The 15,687-nt window shown below is 43.1% G+C and overlaps 1 protein-coding gene across 1 annotated transcript; it reads left to right on the top strand.

Annotated features, from left to right (window-relative positions):
- Positions 1 to 2,462: 2,462 nt before the first annotated feature.
- On the top strand, positions 2,463 to 4,557 carry LOC131235248 (peroxidase P7-like). The gene is made up of 3 exons (XM_058232388.1): positions 2,463 to 2,782; positions 3,118 to 3,312; positions 3,934 to 4,557. Exons 1-3 carry the CDS (start codon positions 2,561 to 2,563, stop codon positions 4,489 to 4,491), a joined length of 975 nt encoding a protein of 324 aa, XP_058088371.1. The 5' UTR covers positions 2,463 to 2,560; the 3' UTR covers positions 4,492 to 4,557.
- The last annotated feature ends 11,130 nt before the right edge of the window (positions 4,558 to 15,687 follow it).

The raw sequence follows: 15,687 nt of genomic DNA, 5'->3' as shown, positions 1-15,687 counted from the left end.
AACCTAAATGGATACGATATTAAAAGCTGAGATTCAAACCGCCCCAATTGGCGGAGTAGAGAAAGATTGCGTCGTAGCTGCTGTGCATGATCCCATCGACGTGTTTTTGTTGAAATCGTCAACGTCCGTTGATTTTCACCAAAGGTGGGCCCACCCAGGCAAGTCTCCAATGGAACTTTCCGGATCTTTGTAAATGTTGCGTACTGAGTAAACCTTTTAGGACCCACTGCATGTGATGTATGTGTCTTATCCAAGCGGTCCATCCGTTTTAGCAGCTCATTCTATGGAATGGTCCCAAAATTGAAGCATATCCAAAGCTTAAGTGGACCACACCAAAGGAAATAGTGAGAGCCGTTTTGGCTAGTGAGCCTGCCACTGGCCAATGGCTAGTGGTCTGTGCTCTGTGGGCCCTACCATGATATATGTGTTTCATCTATGCCATCCATCCATTTTTTTCAGATCATTTTATAGAACGATCCCAAAAATGAGGTAGATCCAAATCTCAAGTGGACCGCATCACAGGAAACAGTGTTGATGTATGTGTGGTTTCAAAGTTAAATGATGAAATGATCAGTGGTCCAAATTCAATGGGCCATCGTCCGTTGATTGATGATCAGGACAATTGATCGGATTGGTCCACATCGGATGGATGATACTAAAAGATGCCCAAGATTGAAAGCTCCTGGGCCCAAATAGTTGAACGACAATTAGAAGGCCAAGGGAAAAAGGCGCTGGTCTGGAAGAAGGACAAAGATTACAAGTGTAGGATCTTCTAACATGGAAGAATTTTCAGGAATTCCTCATCCATTGTGGGGGTCCATCAGATCAACGGTCCGGATCATATATCCATGCACCCAATTGTACTGAACCGACCCATCAGGACACACTCACATATCCCATACGAGAGTGGATTGTATGTATCTTATCCACGCGGTGCATCCATTTTTCAGCTCATTTTAAGTTATTAGCCCAAAATGGAGGCATATAAAAAACTCAAGTGGACCACACCACAGTAAACAGTAGATATGTTTCAAGTTTGGTGTGGTCAACTTGAACTTTAGATATACTTCAAGTTTGGTTTCATATACTAAAATGAGCTGGAAACACGGATGGACGGCATGGATAATAAAAATACATCATGTTTGGGCCCCACACAGTTTTCTAGGTACGCTTAGCTAAACTAAAGAGTACTGAGTTACTCATACCGTAATCCGCTCTACCCCATCCATGACCGAGGATTCCTCTTCCAATTTGACATCATAGGGGGCGTAATGGCTAATTCACCACCGCTGCTTACCAGCTGTCTTTGTACTGTTGTGCAAAAATACAGGACTGCCAAATTTCAAATACTGGCGGGATTTGATACACGGCAAGAGTGGCTCTTGATACACAGGCACTCAGATCTTGTGCAGGCGCCAGGTGGCATCCATCAGATTAAGCTGAAAAAAAAAAAAATTAGATTGTGGAACCAGTTATTATAAGTCATAGTCCCAAAATCAGATTGAGAGAACAATTCTAACCTCTGATGGGTGGACACTTGTTTGTCAAAATATGACCATTAGATATTTTCATTTTAAACCGTCCAATAATTGTCCAGTATATCCGAATAGTCAGCTAGTCAAAGACGCATAATATTTCAATTTTGATAACTTAAAATTGGACCCATAAATTGTACTGTTTAATAAATTATATGCATGCCTTTTAAATAATTTCTTAGTGAATGCGTACCATGTATCACACTGCCGAACTATCAAAGTTTAGCAATATAATTTTATTATTTTTTTAAAAGGCTGCCTAACCTTCAGCATGAAAATTTCTGTACGAAACAAAACCGATATTTAAAAGATGACGAATTCAATGGTCAAACACGAGCGTGTTCCTCGTCTTTTTCAATTTTTTAACGGGGAGTAGCTTCGGGGAATCCCGAGCTGCACAGAGGTGGGTGGATCCTTGACAGTGGGGCCTATTTTGAAGTAATCCAAATTTTAAGTGGACCACAGCACAGGAAAAAGTGGTGGTTGACCATTAAAAATTTATTGGGGGCCTAAATAATTATGGATTAAGTTGATATTTGTGCAGTCCCTTAATCCAAATCTTGATGACCATATAAACAGATTGGATGTTAAATAAACACTACGGAGGCCCCCAAGAAGTTTTTAATTGCAGGAATTCAATCACCACTGTTTCCTGTATAGTGTGGTCCACTAAGATTAAGATATGCTTAATTTCTAAGAGAATAGCCTAAAATAACATTTTAAAACGGATGGACAGAGTGGATGTAAGCCTTATATATCATGGTGGGGCCACAGCCAGAGATTAACCCACGTAGATAGATCTGGGGTCCCCTGAAGCGGCACCCGAGTTGGTTTACTTGTCGAACGTTAATCCCAATCTTTGAAAGCGTCAACATCGGAAGATTCAAGCCTTTCATCCTTTATAAACCGCAGCTCTCTTCCCCAACATTCATTCAAAAGCCTTCATCTAACGAGAGAGAGAGAGAGAGAGAGAGAGAGAGAGAGAGAGAGTTCATTGTAGCATCGTTTCTTCATTCTTTCTAACAATGGCTGGTATTACTAAATCCACTCTTTGTGTGGGCCTCTTGATCATGATGATGATGGCCATATCATCTCCTGTATCAGCACAACTCTCAGTCTCCTTCTACGCAAACACCTGCCCTTCTGTCTTCGACACCGTAAGGGCTGCAGTGCGGTCCGCCATCAATAGAGAGGCCCGAATGGGGGCGTCTCTCTTACGGTTGTTCTTCCACGACTGTTTTGTTAATGTGAGTTCACCCACTAGTTCCTCTAATCAGAGAGTAATTATCAATTCGTTTTTCTTAGAAAACGTACACATGGTGGGGTCCATTAATCAGTGATCTAGACTATTGATCCAATGTGTCTGCAATGCGTCAAAATCTTCTAGATGGAAGGAACTTACCCATCAAACTTTGGCCCTTTTTACTATTGTTTCTACATTTTTCTAGGGTGATGATTGAAAGATGAATATAATCAGATCAACGGTCTATATTTGTCAACTAACAGCTTATGGACTTTATATTTGTTAACTAAAATCTTCTCTCTCCCTTCCCATCTAATTGCATCTTGCTTGCTCTTACAGGGTTGCGATGGAGGGGTTCTTCTCGCTGATACTGGATCATTCGTGGGAGAGCAAACTGCTGCACCTAACCAGAACTCACTTAGAGGATTCAATGTGATCGATACCATAAAGGCACAAGTCGATCGAGCATGCGGCCGTGTAGTGGTGTCCTGTGCTGACATCCTAGCCATTGCTGCCCGTGACTCCGTCGTAGAAGTGAGCACAATGACAATCTCATTGCACTCATGTACATGCATGATTGTTATAATGCTATGGTTACTGGCGAAAGGCATGCACCACCTGAATCAAGATTGGGACCATTCATCCATTGGACCCTACCATGTAAATTGGCCAAAAAAAAGTGGGTCCCAGTAGATGAACGACCAGGGTCTTGCACTCAGAATTAATTCAGAGTAGCCATGCCGTTTCTCTACTAACTTGTGTAGATTCATATAAACGCAATTGCATTCATAGTCAAGACAGAGAAATCCCATTTGCAACTAGTTATATGTAAACAAATCATGCAACTAGCTGTGTCTAGGGCCCACCGTGATGTGTGGTCAGTTGCCTCACCATGAACGTAGGGTAGTCCAAAAATCATGCCAATTAATAACCATATCAGGTGGGCCACCATCTGAATTATTTGGAGGGTGGTTGTCAATTGTTTCAAGTGATATATGTAACCGACCTAATTATCGGATTGGCCTGAGATATCATGGTGGGCCCCACATGAAGCTATTTGCATGAACTTCTCACATACAACTACTTGTGCGTCAGATATTCTGTCTGATAAAAACCTATATTTTGCTAATTAATCTCATCTTTCTCTTACCACAGCTTGGTGGGCCATCTTACTCAGTCCCATTGGGGAGGAGGGATGCAAGAACTGCAAGCAGAGATGGAGCAAACAGCGATCTTCCGGGGTTCTTCGATGACCTTAATAGACTCATTCAGCTATTTAGCAACAAGGGGTTTACTGCGAGGGAGATGGTCGCATTGTCCGGCGCACACACCATCGGCCAGGCTAGGTGTGACAAATTCAGGGGCCGGATCTACGGTGGCACCAACATCGATGCTGCCTTTGCAACCTCTCTGCAGGCCACCTGCCCTAGAGATCCTGGAAATGGCGACGGCAACCTGGCTCCACTAGACCCCCAGAGCCCAAACCGCTTTGGGAACAACTACTATCAGGCACTGCTCAACCGAAGGGGCCTACTTAGCTCTGATCAGGTGTTGTTTAATGGCGGGTCCACTGATTCTATTGTAACGACATACAGCAACGATGCAAATGCGTTCTCAACAGATTTTGCCAATGCGATGGTGAAGATGGGGAACTTGAGCCCACTCACTGGGACCCAAGGCGAGATTCGAACTAATTGTGCGAGGATTAATTAACTAGATTGTTCTCTAGTTTTCCACCGGGTTTGTCATTTTCATTGAAGTGTGCATGTTTTTATTTTATTTTATTGCAAGTGTAGATGTTATGAAGTTGTTTTCAGTTATTTTAGTAATGGGTTTTGTCTTAAAAAGAATTGAGGAGATGAAGATTTCCTCCTTAGTAAAGAGTTGATGAGAAGAAGATTTCCTCCTTAGAAATGGTCTCTCTCTCTCTCTCAACACGATGTGTGGCCCAAAAATCAGGACGCGGTTTGGCCGACCCCAATGCCCACCAGCTAGCGCTGGTGTCAAAGCCCTGTGGGTCCCACTATGATGTATGTGTTTTATCGCCGTGCCAGCTCATTTTAGGGCATGAGCCGAAATTGAAGCATATCCACAGCTCAAGTGGACCACGCTAAAGAAAACAGTGGGAATAACGATGTCGACCGTTGAAACCTTCCTAGGGCCCACAGTGCTGTTCATTTGTCATCCAATCGGTTGATAAGGTCACAGAGACCTGAATGAAGGGAAAACACAAATATCAGCTTGATCCAAAACTTACGTGGCTCTGGGAAGTTTTCAACGGTAAGCCTTCAATCCACACTGTTTCCTATGGTATGGTCTGGTTGAGATTTGGATCTGACTCATTTTTTAGCTCATGTCCTAAAATGAGCTGGAAAAATGGATGAACGGTGTGGATAAAACACATACATCATGGTGGGCCCAAAGAACTTAATTTGACACCAGTTAGATGGTTGCCTTGGGGTCATCCGCCAAACCGCATCCCAAAAATCATATCCCCCCTCTCTCAACGTTATGTGTGGCCCAAAAATCATGCCCCTCCCTACTGTTTCTTGTGGTGTGGTTCACTTGAGATATGGATCCATCTCATTTTTGGGCTCATGCTTTAAAATGAGATGGAAAATTAATGAATGGTGTAAATAAAATATTTACATCATGAGGGGCCACACAGAGCTTTGACACCAGCTAGCTGGTTTCCATTGGGGTCATCAGCCAAACCACGTCCCAAAAATCATGCCTCTCTCTCTGTCTCAAGGTGATGTGCGGCCCAAAAATCATGCCCCCTCTCAACACAATGTGTGGCCCAAAAATCATGACTATCCAAAATTCAAGTGTACCACCACACCTTATAAAATCGTGCCAAAACCTAGGGGCGGCAATAGGCTAAGGTTGGCCCTGCTCGGCTTTACAGCCCTAAGCCTTCGCCCAAGCCTCAAGGGGCTAAAGAGGCCCGATCTCTGGCTCTTGTATGTTCCTTTCAAGCTCGGTTTTGAGACTTGTGAGGGAATGAAATACAAACAACATCATCAGTTCATGTCCTTTCTTATTGTTTAAAGAGAGGCTCGCAATTCAACTCATCCCTGCATTCAAATTCAGCCTAAATTGAAAGGTTGTGGTATTATTCTAACTATATTTCTCTTTTACCTTTGTTTCTAATTTACATTGACTAGGAGTGAACTGAAAAAGGACAATAGATTTGGACTTTCCATTCAGTAATTCAACAGTCAATCCTTTTTGGCTCGGGAAACTAGAAAGATAATTCTTAATAAGAATGAAAAGACATGCCTTGAGAGGAGTTACACTTTTAAAACTTTATCCTTGACCATTTTTATCCATGCAAATAGACATCTAAATAATATCATCTTGTTTTTTATACTATACATTGGGGGTGTACACAAGTCAGTTTGGTCTGGTTCTGAGATGAAACCGGAACCAAACCGTTCCTAGCGGTTTTAGGAGAATCGAAACTAGAACTGGACCGTTAGCACCCTATAACCAAACTGGAACTGGACCATTAAAACCGGTTCGATTCCACGGTTTTGGCTAGTGGGGAAAACAAAGATCGAGAAAGAGAGAGAGAGAGAGAGAGAGAGAGAGAGAGAGAGAGAGAGAGAGAGAGAGAGATGCCGGTGGTGAATGGCGAGAGAGAGAGAGAGAGAGAGAACCAGGGAGAGAGAGACAGAGAGAGAACCGAGGAGAGAGAGAGGGGGGATCGTTGGGCGGTGGCCGATGAGCAGAGGGTGGGCAGAAGGTGGTGATGGGGTTTTCCTTCTCAGGTCAGAGGAGATGTGGTGCGGTTCGGATGCCACAAACTGTGGAATCGCCGCGTTGCTCGACCAGTTGAGAGCACTGCTCAACTGGTTGAGTGGGTCACTCGACCAATCGAGTAGTGCTCGACTCAAAGTCCAGCGAGCAAATTGATTTGGAACTCCATGGTGCTCAGTTAGTCGAGGGAGGTGCTCAACCGGTCGAGGACCCTGAGGTTACTCGAATTTGAGTCCAGATTTTGTGTGGACTGCGAAAATTTGAGGCGGTTTCACAAGAGGTGTGAAAGGGAGTTGCCTAAACTATAAATAGAGGTTCCTAGAATTTTTCTAAGCAATGCAAGAGAGTTTCTTAAAGATTTGCAAGGGTTTGGTAAAGGGTTTAGGGCTATCAAAGGTATGAGAGAGAGAGAAAGAAAGAGAGGAAGCTTGTGGAATGGAGGTTCTACTCGTAGAGGTGAACTACTATGCACTTGACATCTCAACGCTTCTACGTCCTCGTGATCAGTGAGATATCTCTGTTTTTCTTTTATTTTCTTATTGTTTATCCACTCCTACGTAAGTGAAGAAGGTCTGATCCAAGCGTTATATGCTTGTGATCCGTTGTAACGTTCTACTTCATTGTGGATTGTTGATCTGGACGAGGTCCAGTGGTTTTTACTTCTTTAAGGGTTTTCCACCTAAAAATCTCTTCTGTCGTGTAGTTTGTGCTTTGATTTATTTCATAGCTTTATTATCCCATAATTCTGGCATTTTTTGGAGGCTAGATCTTAAGGTTTTGTGCTAGGCCCCCAATAAAGTGGTATCAAAGCTATTGTTTTATTGAACAGAGTGGGATCGATTTGAATTATGGAAAGTGGCTCATCAAGGATGATCAATCTCAATGGTTCTAACTGGACCATATGAAAGGCTAAGATAGAGGACTTGCTTTATTGCAAGGACTTGTATTCTCCAATTCAAGGCATATCAGCAAAGTCAAAAGATATGTCAGATGATGATTGGAAGAAGATGGACCGGAAAGCGGTGGGGTTTATTAGACAATGGTTAGACGATTCCGTATTCCACCATGTGTTTACGGAGACCTCAGCCGCTAGCCTATGACTGAACTACAAGGGCTGTATGAGAGAAAGACAGCCGGTAATAAAAATTTTCTGATAAGATGACTAGTGAATCTCAAGTTCAAAGACTGTGGTTATGTGGCTGAGCACATGAATGAAATCAATAATATATTGAACTAGCTCTCTACTATGAAGATGGTCCTCGACAATGAATTACAGGCTTTACTATTACTTAGCTCATTATATGATAGTTGGGAGACATTAGTGGTGTCTTTAAGTAACTCCGCGCTAGATAAAAAGGTGTCTATGAAACAGGTAACTAGCTGTCTCTTCAATAAGGAGACAAGGAGGAAGTCTTAGGGGTCTACTCAGCAAGAGGCCCTTGTTATACAAGATCGAGGGAGAGGAAAGAACAGAAATGACGGGAAGGCCCGAGATAAATCAAGAGGCAAGTCGAGTATGGGGAAAGATGTTAAATGCTGAAATTGTGACAAGAGGGGCCACTACAAGCATAAATGTCGTAATAAGAAGAACGACAAGAAAGGAAAAGGAAAGGAGAAGGAAGATTAATCAAATTTCACTGCAGTCACTTCAGATAGCGACATTGTAGTTATTCTTTCAGCAAATCATGATGTTTGTATCACAGTTACGAGTCAGGACACAGACTGAGTAATAGACTCGAGAGCCTCGTTTTATGCGACTCCATACAGGGATTTCTTCATAAGCTACAAGTCAGGTGACTATGAGATCGTGAAGATGAAAAATTCTAGCATATCGAAATCGTAGGTGTCGGTGATATTTGTGTGAAGACCAATATGGGCTGCAAATTGGTTCTCAGGGATGTGAGGCATATCTCAGACCTTCGCCTCAACTTGATGTTGACGGGAAGGCTGGATGATGATGACTATGAAAGCCGTTTTTCTGGTAGGCACTGAAAGCTCATCAAGGGTTCATTGATCGCAGCCAGAGGAAAGAAGTGTTGCACCCTTTATAAGGTAAGTGTCAGTGTGTGCAAGGGTGGGTTGAATACAGCGGAAGATTCAGCTATTAACATATGGCACAGATGTCTAGGCCACATAAGTGAAAAAGGACTTCAGGTACTAGTGAGGAAGCGGCTCCTTCCAGATGTGACAGATATATCTCTTAAAACTTGTATTGATTGTTTATCAGGGAAACAGTATAGAGTTTCATTTGCTAAATCTACTTTTCATGTTAATAAAGCGCATGCATTATATTTGGTTTATTTTAATGTTTGTGGTCTTATGAGGACAAAAACCTTGGGTGGGGCATTGTATTTTGTCATTTTTATAGATGATGCATCTATGAGGGTTTGGGCTTATGCTTTGAAAACCAAGGACGAGGTCTTTGGTGTGTTTAAATTGTTTCATGCAATGGTCGAGAGAGAGACAGGTAGATCATTGAAGTGTATCCACACTGATAATGGTGGTGAATACATCGGTGACTTCCACGAGTATTGTAAGTCCCTGGGTATACGGCATAAACAGATGGTTCCTAAGACCCCCCAGCATAATGGTGTGGCTGCGAATGAATCGCACTATTGTCTAGAGAATCAGATGCATGTTATCTCATGCGAAGTTGCCCAAGACATTTTGGGGAGAAGCAATGCACACGGCAGTGTATTTGATAAATAAGTCTCCATCAGCCCTATTAAATGGAGAGGTACCCGAAAGGATGTGGACTGGACAAAATCCATCGTACAGTCATCTCAAGGTGTTTGGATGCAGGGCATCCGTCCATGAACCAAAGGATGAGAGGTCCAAACTCAATATGAAGATCAGACAGTGTGTGTTCTTGGGGTACGGTGATGAAAAGTTTAGTTACAGATTGTGGGATCCGACTAAGAAGAAGCTCGTCAGGAGCAAAGATGTGGTATTCGTTGAATATCAGTGTATAAAAGACATTGGTAAGCCAGAGAAGAACCAGTCTAGTTCAGGTGTGCTAGAGGATATGGATCCGGTTATTCCTCCCGTGATGCCTGATGACAGGGGAGTACAACAAGGTGCAAAGGACAAGAGAGTTCTTACAGAAGATGGACCGGGGGAGCAGCCCCTACTTGATCCACCTGTTGAGCCACAGGTGAGGAGGTCATCTAGGGACAAATAGTCGTCTAAGAGGTACTCGCTGCATGAGTACAGTATGTTCACTGATGGGGGAGTGTCAGAAGATTATTCTGAGGCCCTAGCCAACGAGCATAAGGGGGAGTGGTTGAAAGCTATATAAGATGAGATGATATCCTTATATAAGAACCACACTTATGATAAGGTGAAATGGATACTGCGGTATCTAAGAGGCTCATCCAGGTTAAGCCTATGTTATGGTGATGAAAAACCTGTGTTAAAGGGCTACACAGATGCAGATATGGCAGGTGACATAGACTCCAGGAAGTCTACATCAGGGTTCATGTTCATATTTGTAGGGAAAGCGGTCTCTTGGCAGAGCAAGCTAAGAAGGTCGTAGCATTATCAATGACAGATGCCGAGTACATCGAAGTCAAGGGCAAAGAACATATGATGTGTAGGCTGAGGAAGAGCTTGTATGGGCTGAAACAAGCTCCACGGCAATGGTAAAAAAAGTTTAACTCATTTATGTTGAAGCATGGGTATGATACAACGGAGTCAAACCACTATGTGTTCACGCACAAGCTCTCAGATGACGGATTCTTCCTGAGTCGAAAAGGAGGAGATTTAATGGGATTTTCCTTCTCAGGTCAGAGGAGATATGGTGCAGTTCGGATGCCACAAATAGTGGAATCACTGCGTTGCTCGACCAGTCCAGAGCACTGCTCGACCAGTCGAGTGGTGCTTGACTCAAAGTTCAGCAAGCAAATTGATTTGGAACTCCATGGTGCTCGACCAATCGAGGGAGGTGCTTGACCGGTTGAGTGGGTCGCTCGACCGGTCGAGGACCCTACTCGACTAGTCGAGGTTACGCAGATTTGAGTCCGGATTTTGTGAAGACTGCAAAAATTTGAGGCAGTTTCGCAAGAGGTACGAAAGGGAGTTGCCTAAACTATAAATAGGGGTTCCTATGGCTCTTCTAGGCAATGCAAGAGAGTTTTCAAAGCTTTGCCAGGGTTTGCTAAAGGGTTTAGGGCTATCAAAGGTGTAAGAGAGAGAGACAGAAAGAGAGAGAGAGAAAGCTTGTGGAAGGGAGGTTATGCTCATAGAGGTGATCTACTGTGCACTCGACATCTCAACGCTTATACATCCTCGTAATCAGTGAGATCTCTCCGTTTTTCTTTTATTCTCTCATTGTTTATCCACTCTTGCGTGAGTTAAGAAGGTTTGATCCAAGCGGTGTATGCTTGTGATCGGTTGTAACGTTCTACTTCATGGTGGATTGTTGATATGGACAAGGTCCCGTGGTTTTTACCTCTTTGAGGGTTTTTTACGTAAAAATTTCTTATGTCGTGTGATTTGTACTTTGATTTATTTCATAGCTTTATTATCCCATAATTCTGGTGTTTTTGGGAGGCTAGATCCTAAGGTTTTGTGTAACGGCCCCCAACAAGTGGTTGTCTGATGGGTGTGTGTGTGTGTGTGTGAGAGAGAGAGAGAGAGAGAGAGAGAGAGAGAGAGAGAGCAATGGATGGGGATTGGGAGCAGCCACAGCAGGGGCGGCATGAAGAGTGCAGTATAGGGAATGAACTAAGGGTTTTTTTTTAAATATATGGTTCAATTCCTAATTCGGTTCCACGGTTCGGATCTACGGTTCGGATCCACAATTCGGTTCTATAGATCAATTCACGGTTTGGTTCAGTTCTACTTACCCCCAAACCGAAAATCGAACCGAACTAATCAATTCTTTGATTTTTGGAACTGGAACCGGTGCACTCTAGAACCGGACCAAACCGTACGGTTTAGTCGATACTAGTCCAGTTCCACAGTTCTACTAGTTCAATGTGCATCCCCACTATGCATGGCTAGAATTGCTCTAATATTAATAAAGTACGTAATGGTAATATTTCACATGCCAACATGTTCAAACCCAATTACTAATTAGGCCAGGTTGAATTTACCTTGTGAGTTTGTCTCCAGGAGTTATGCCAAGCTGGCCCTAGGCCAAGGCCATGAACCCTACCTCCATTTCATAGGTTGCCTTGAAAAAGTCATACTGATGGGATAATCTGAAACATCTAATCAGGAGAATGAAAAAAAAAAAATAGATGGATAAGATTTTTCATAAAAGATAGGTTTAATTATGGATGTCTAGGATCGTTTGATGGCTGTGATTTTTGTACAATAGCAGGAAAAGAGTGGACTGGATCGAATGGAACATCTACAAAGATTCTGATGGCAATGAGTCCAAATGCAACTAAGTGCATGAAAGTGTTTCCGTATACTTAGCCAGTGATATCGTTTCCAAAGAGTCGCTGTTCACACCCCAAGTATAGGGTTGTGATGTAGTAATAAACTCGGTGAGACCGAGGTCGAATCCCAAGGGACTGATACCTGTACGTTATCTGAAACTAAGTAGAATGAGAACTAGATTAAGATGAAATCTAAATCGAATGATTTTTGAGGAATAATAGTGAAATACTAATCTAAAACTTAAGAAATTCAGAGGAAGGAAACTAGGGATTTAGAGGATCCACTTGTAGAGATCAGGGAGATCTTATGCTTGCATCAAGAATCATGGAAATTAAACTGAACTTACTTGATCTAGTTTTCACAAGATGAAAAGTATATGAATTAGAATGGATTCCATCACCAAACCACGCCCAGGAGATAAAGCAAACAACAGAATTAAACTAATTACCAACCGATCAACAAAGCAAGAAGGTTAGGAAGGGTACCATCATCCGACCATGCCCATGAGACGATGGTGAACAACAGGGCTTCCTGACGTCATAAACATTAAAAGGAGGAAGAAATACTCAAAGCCATCGCAGATCTATTGTAATTTCAATCACAACAAACCATTAAAAAAACTGAAAGTATTCCTTTTAATTGAACTAAAATCAACATCAGTCAGTCTAAACAAAAGGCACAAGCAAAGTCTCTCCTATTAGACTACAAGCTTCACCTCTTAGCCCTAGCTAAGAGGTTTAGCCACACATAAACATGATTAGGCTAAATCTTAAAAAGAAAAGAAAAGAAGAAGAACAAACAGAAAAATAGAAAAACAAACAAACTCTCTTTCTCCTGTGCTTCACGTCCTAGCTCTTCCTCCTGTGCTTCACGTCCTAGCTCTTCCTTCTCTGCTTTATGTCCTAACTCTTCCTCCCTCCTCTCTCTCTTCTCTCTTTCTTTTATAGGCAGTGAAGGCCGTGGAGAGCTTGGAGTCAGTGGGAGGTTTACGCAGAAGAAGCTACGTGCGCAACAAGTAACACCCCAAATCAGCTTACGTTTGGAAAGATGTTCGGGTCGCTGATCGTCCCAAAACCCTTTTTTTTTTGCTTCATGATTAGGGTCAAGACCACCTTATGAATCTTGTAGATGGATCAGATCATCGATCCGACCACCTCCAAGGTCTCAGAATGGCCCACCGTGGGCATCAGCGTCCGCTCGTGCGTAAAAGGAAGAATCTTGCGCTGGTTCTTGGTGGGGTCCACTTAATTTGTCCTTTACAAAATCCATGCCTTCCACCGGATTCTTCTCGAAAAACCGTTCGGGTAGGGACAGTTTCGGTTTGATTTCGGTGTGGCCTACAAGCCTTGTTCGTTGTATCAGCAGTCTCTGTTTGGACGAATGGGGACTGATCTCTGTGGTTTCCTAAAATGAGTTACCTAGGTTAGGGAGAGAGAACTCGTGAGCTCCTGATGGACGGTCTAGATTAGACCTATGGGCCCGGTGAAGGGTGGACCCCACCGCACGAAACCAGCGTCTGATTGCGAAACAGAGCGGCTGCAAGTCGTTGTCGTGTTTGGTGGAGCTGACGATCGATGTCAGGTGAAAAATCTACATCGTCTATTGAGGTCTACTCGAAAAACCATTTGGATATGGTCATTTTAGATTGAATTCGGTGCGGCCCATGAGACTATCTACTCCGTCGTCCATCTTGTGTTTGAACGGTAATCTGCCTGTTCGTACATTCATGGGTCGAAAAGGACACCTAGGTGAGGGTTAAGTCTACCCAAGAGATTTAATGGACGGTCTGGATCATTCATTTGGATGATGAGTGGGCCGTACTATTGAAAAAATGATGGACAGCGTCCGTCCGCTGTTACTTCGCAAGAAGAAGACAGGTCAGCCCGTCTTTGACCGGCCTGATCGTCCGGTGTGCGTCCAGCGCACCTACGCACTGTGCACAATCAAGTGTAGGTGCGGTCCACTATGATATTCTCGAGAAATCCGTACCGTCCATCCTTTTCCCCATCTAATTTAAGATGTTGAATCCAAAATTGAAGTGTATCTAGAGATCAGGTGGGCCCCAAATCAAGGGTTTATAGGCTAATCTATCTGTTGGGACACTTTCACAGGGATTGAACGGATGAAATTCGATATGTACGGTTAATTTATGGTCCTCAGGTGATGTATGAATTTTTGAGTTGAACGGATGGTGGGAACCCTGTGATCTTGCATTCTGGATGTCTTTCGAGCCACTTGAGCTTCAGCTTCTCAATTTTCTTGGATCCCTGGCATGCAAATCTGTCGATCTTGGTCTCCTGGGGTCCGTCGCTTGCCTTGGTGACTTCAGAGCATTAAATTCATGCTTTTAGTACCCTTTTCCAATCCAGGCTCGTAAATACGCCCTACATCACAAACACAATTAAATCGGGCCGTTAAACAGTACCATGTTCGTAAATCCAGGTAATAACTGGGGTTTGATATGCAATATTTGACCCTCAACAGTCGCATGCAACTCATCCAAGTTGACTCGGACTCAATTTTCGATCTAGCTCGATACCCTAATTGGAAAACCTAGAGACAACTTGGCCCAACTCTTCCAAATCGCTAGAACCTTGGTTGATAATGCCAAGTCAGATTGAGTTGACCCGGTAAACTCATATAGTCACGAATTTGTATAATGTACTTGGACAAGTCTGATGTGACTTGCCCGTGTCGACTCGGACTCATTTGGGCATGTTCCAGTTTGATGCCCCAAGTCATCCTCCTGAGTCACTTGACTCGGGCAAGTTGAGTTGATTTAACTCCAACTCGGGTGCAGGTCACTCTACTAAGAATGGAACATGTTGGACAGAGTGGTGAAGTCTTTTAAATTATTCAATTCACAGCCCACAGAAAAGAGAAATAATCGACCACAAATATTCAATTTTAAAAAAAAGTCATAATATAGGTGGAAGGATTGCTATCTAGTCTATTATTTATTATTAATTTTTTTATTATTATTTTTTGGCCTTGTTGTTGCAAAAATCTGATCGCTGGTCCACCCTCTCTAGACCTTTGAGTACCTGCATAGGAAGAGGAAGATAAAGGAGACCCTGGCTAAAGCAGGGGACCCTCCGATGCCAAAGTCAGGCTAGGAATCCGGGTCTTATCGTATTGAGGAGTTTTTCAGAGAGATCTTTTGTACCTTTCACCCTTAAAGACGTTCTCATTTATATGAGAGAGAGGATCCCACGGTACGGAGATTCTTTCCTGATATTTTGGAGATCTGCTACAATCTTGGATCTTCCTAAGATTATAGGATCCCGCGATTATCGAGATCTAGTGTTATCTTTTGGAGATATTGGAGGAGATCTCTGATATTTAAGAAGACCCTTTTGATCCGTAGCTCAGCTTTAGGTCGGGTCCCAAGGCAGGCGCTGAGTTAAGCGTGCATGAGGCTGACCTGATCGACAGATCAGCATTCATCATTTTCAACTGTCAGCCGAGTCGGAAGGCTAGTGTTTCCTTTATCCGGGTGTTAAGACCTTTTGACCTTGTCAAGCGCGTTGTTTAGTTTATGGCGATCTTTGACTGAGCTAAGGCCGATCTGTGATCATTTTGCAACTGATCCATGATCGATCTGTGGCCGATCTATAACCAAGCTAGGGTCGGTCTGTAATCGTCCTGTGGCCGATCTATAGTCAATCTATGATCGATCTATGACTGAACTATGGTCGGTCTGTAATCGATATGTGGCTGGATTATAGGCGATCCATGATCGACCTTTGACTGACCTAT

The sequence above is a fragment of the Magnolia sinica genome, chromosome 19, assembly GCF_029962835.1.
Source record: "Magnolia sinica isolate HGM2019 chromosome 19, MsV1, whole genome shotgun sequence".
NCBI classification, from domain to species: Eukaryota; Viridiplantae; Streptophyta; class Magnoliopsida; order Magnoliales; family Magnoliaceae; genus Magnolia; species Magnolia sinica.
This window is presented reverse-complemented; position numbering and strand designations above follow the sequence as displayed.

Bases quoted from the DNA above. Each gene is read 5' to 3' on its own strand.
- LOC131235248 (XM_058232388.1), top strand. From the start codon at position 2,561: ATGGCTGGTATTACTAAATCCACTCTTTGTGTGGGCCTCTTGATCATG. The intron at 2,783-3,117 runs GTGAGTTCACCC...TTGCTCTTACAG, and splicing joins TCCACGACTGTTTTGTTAAT to GGTTGCGATGGAGGGGTTCT. The intron at 3,313-3,933 runs GTGAGCACAATG...CTCTTACCACAG, and splicing joins CCCGTGACTCCGTCGTAGAA to CTTGGTGGGCCATCTTACTC.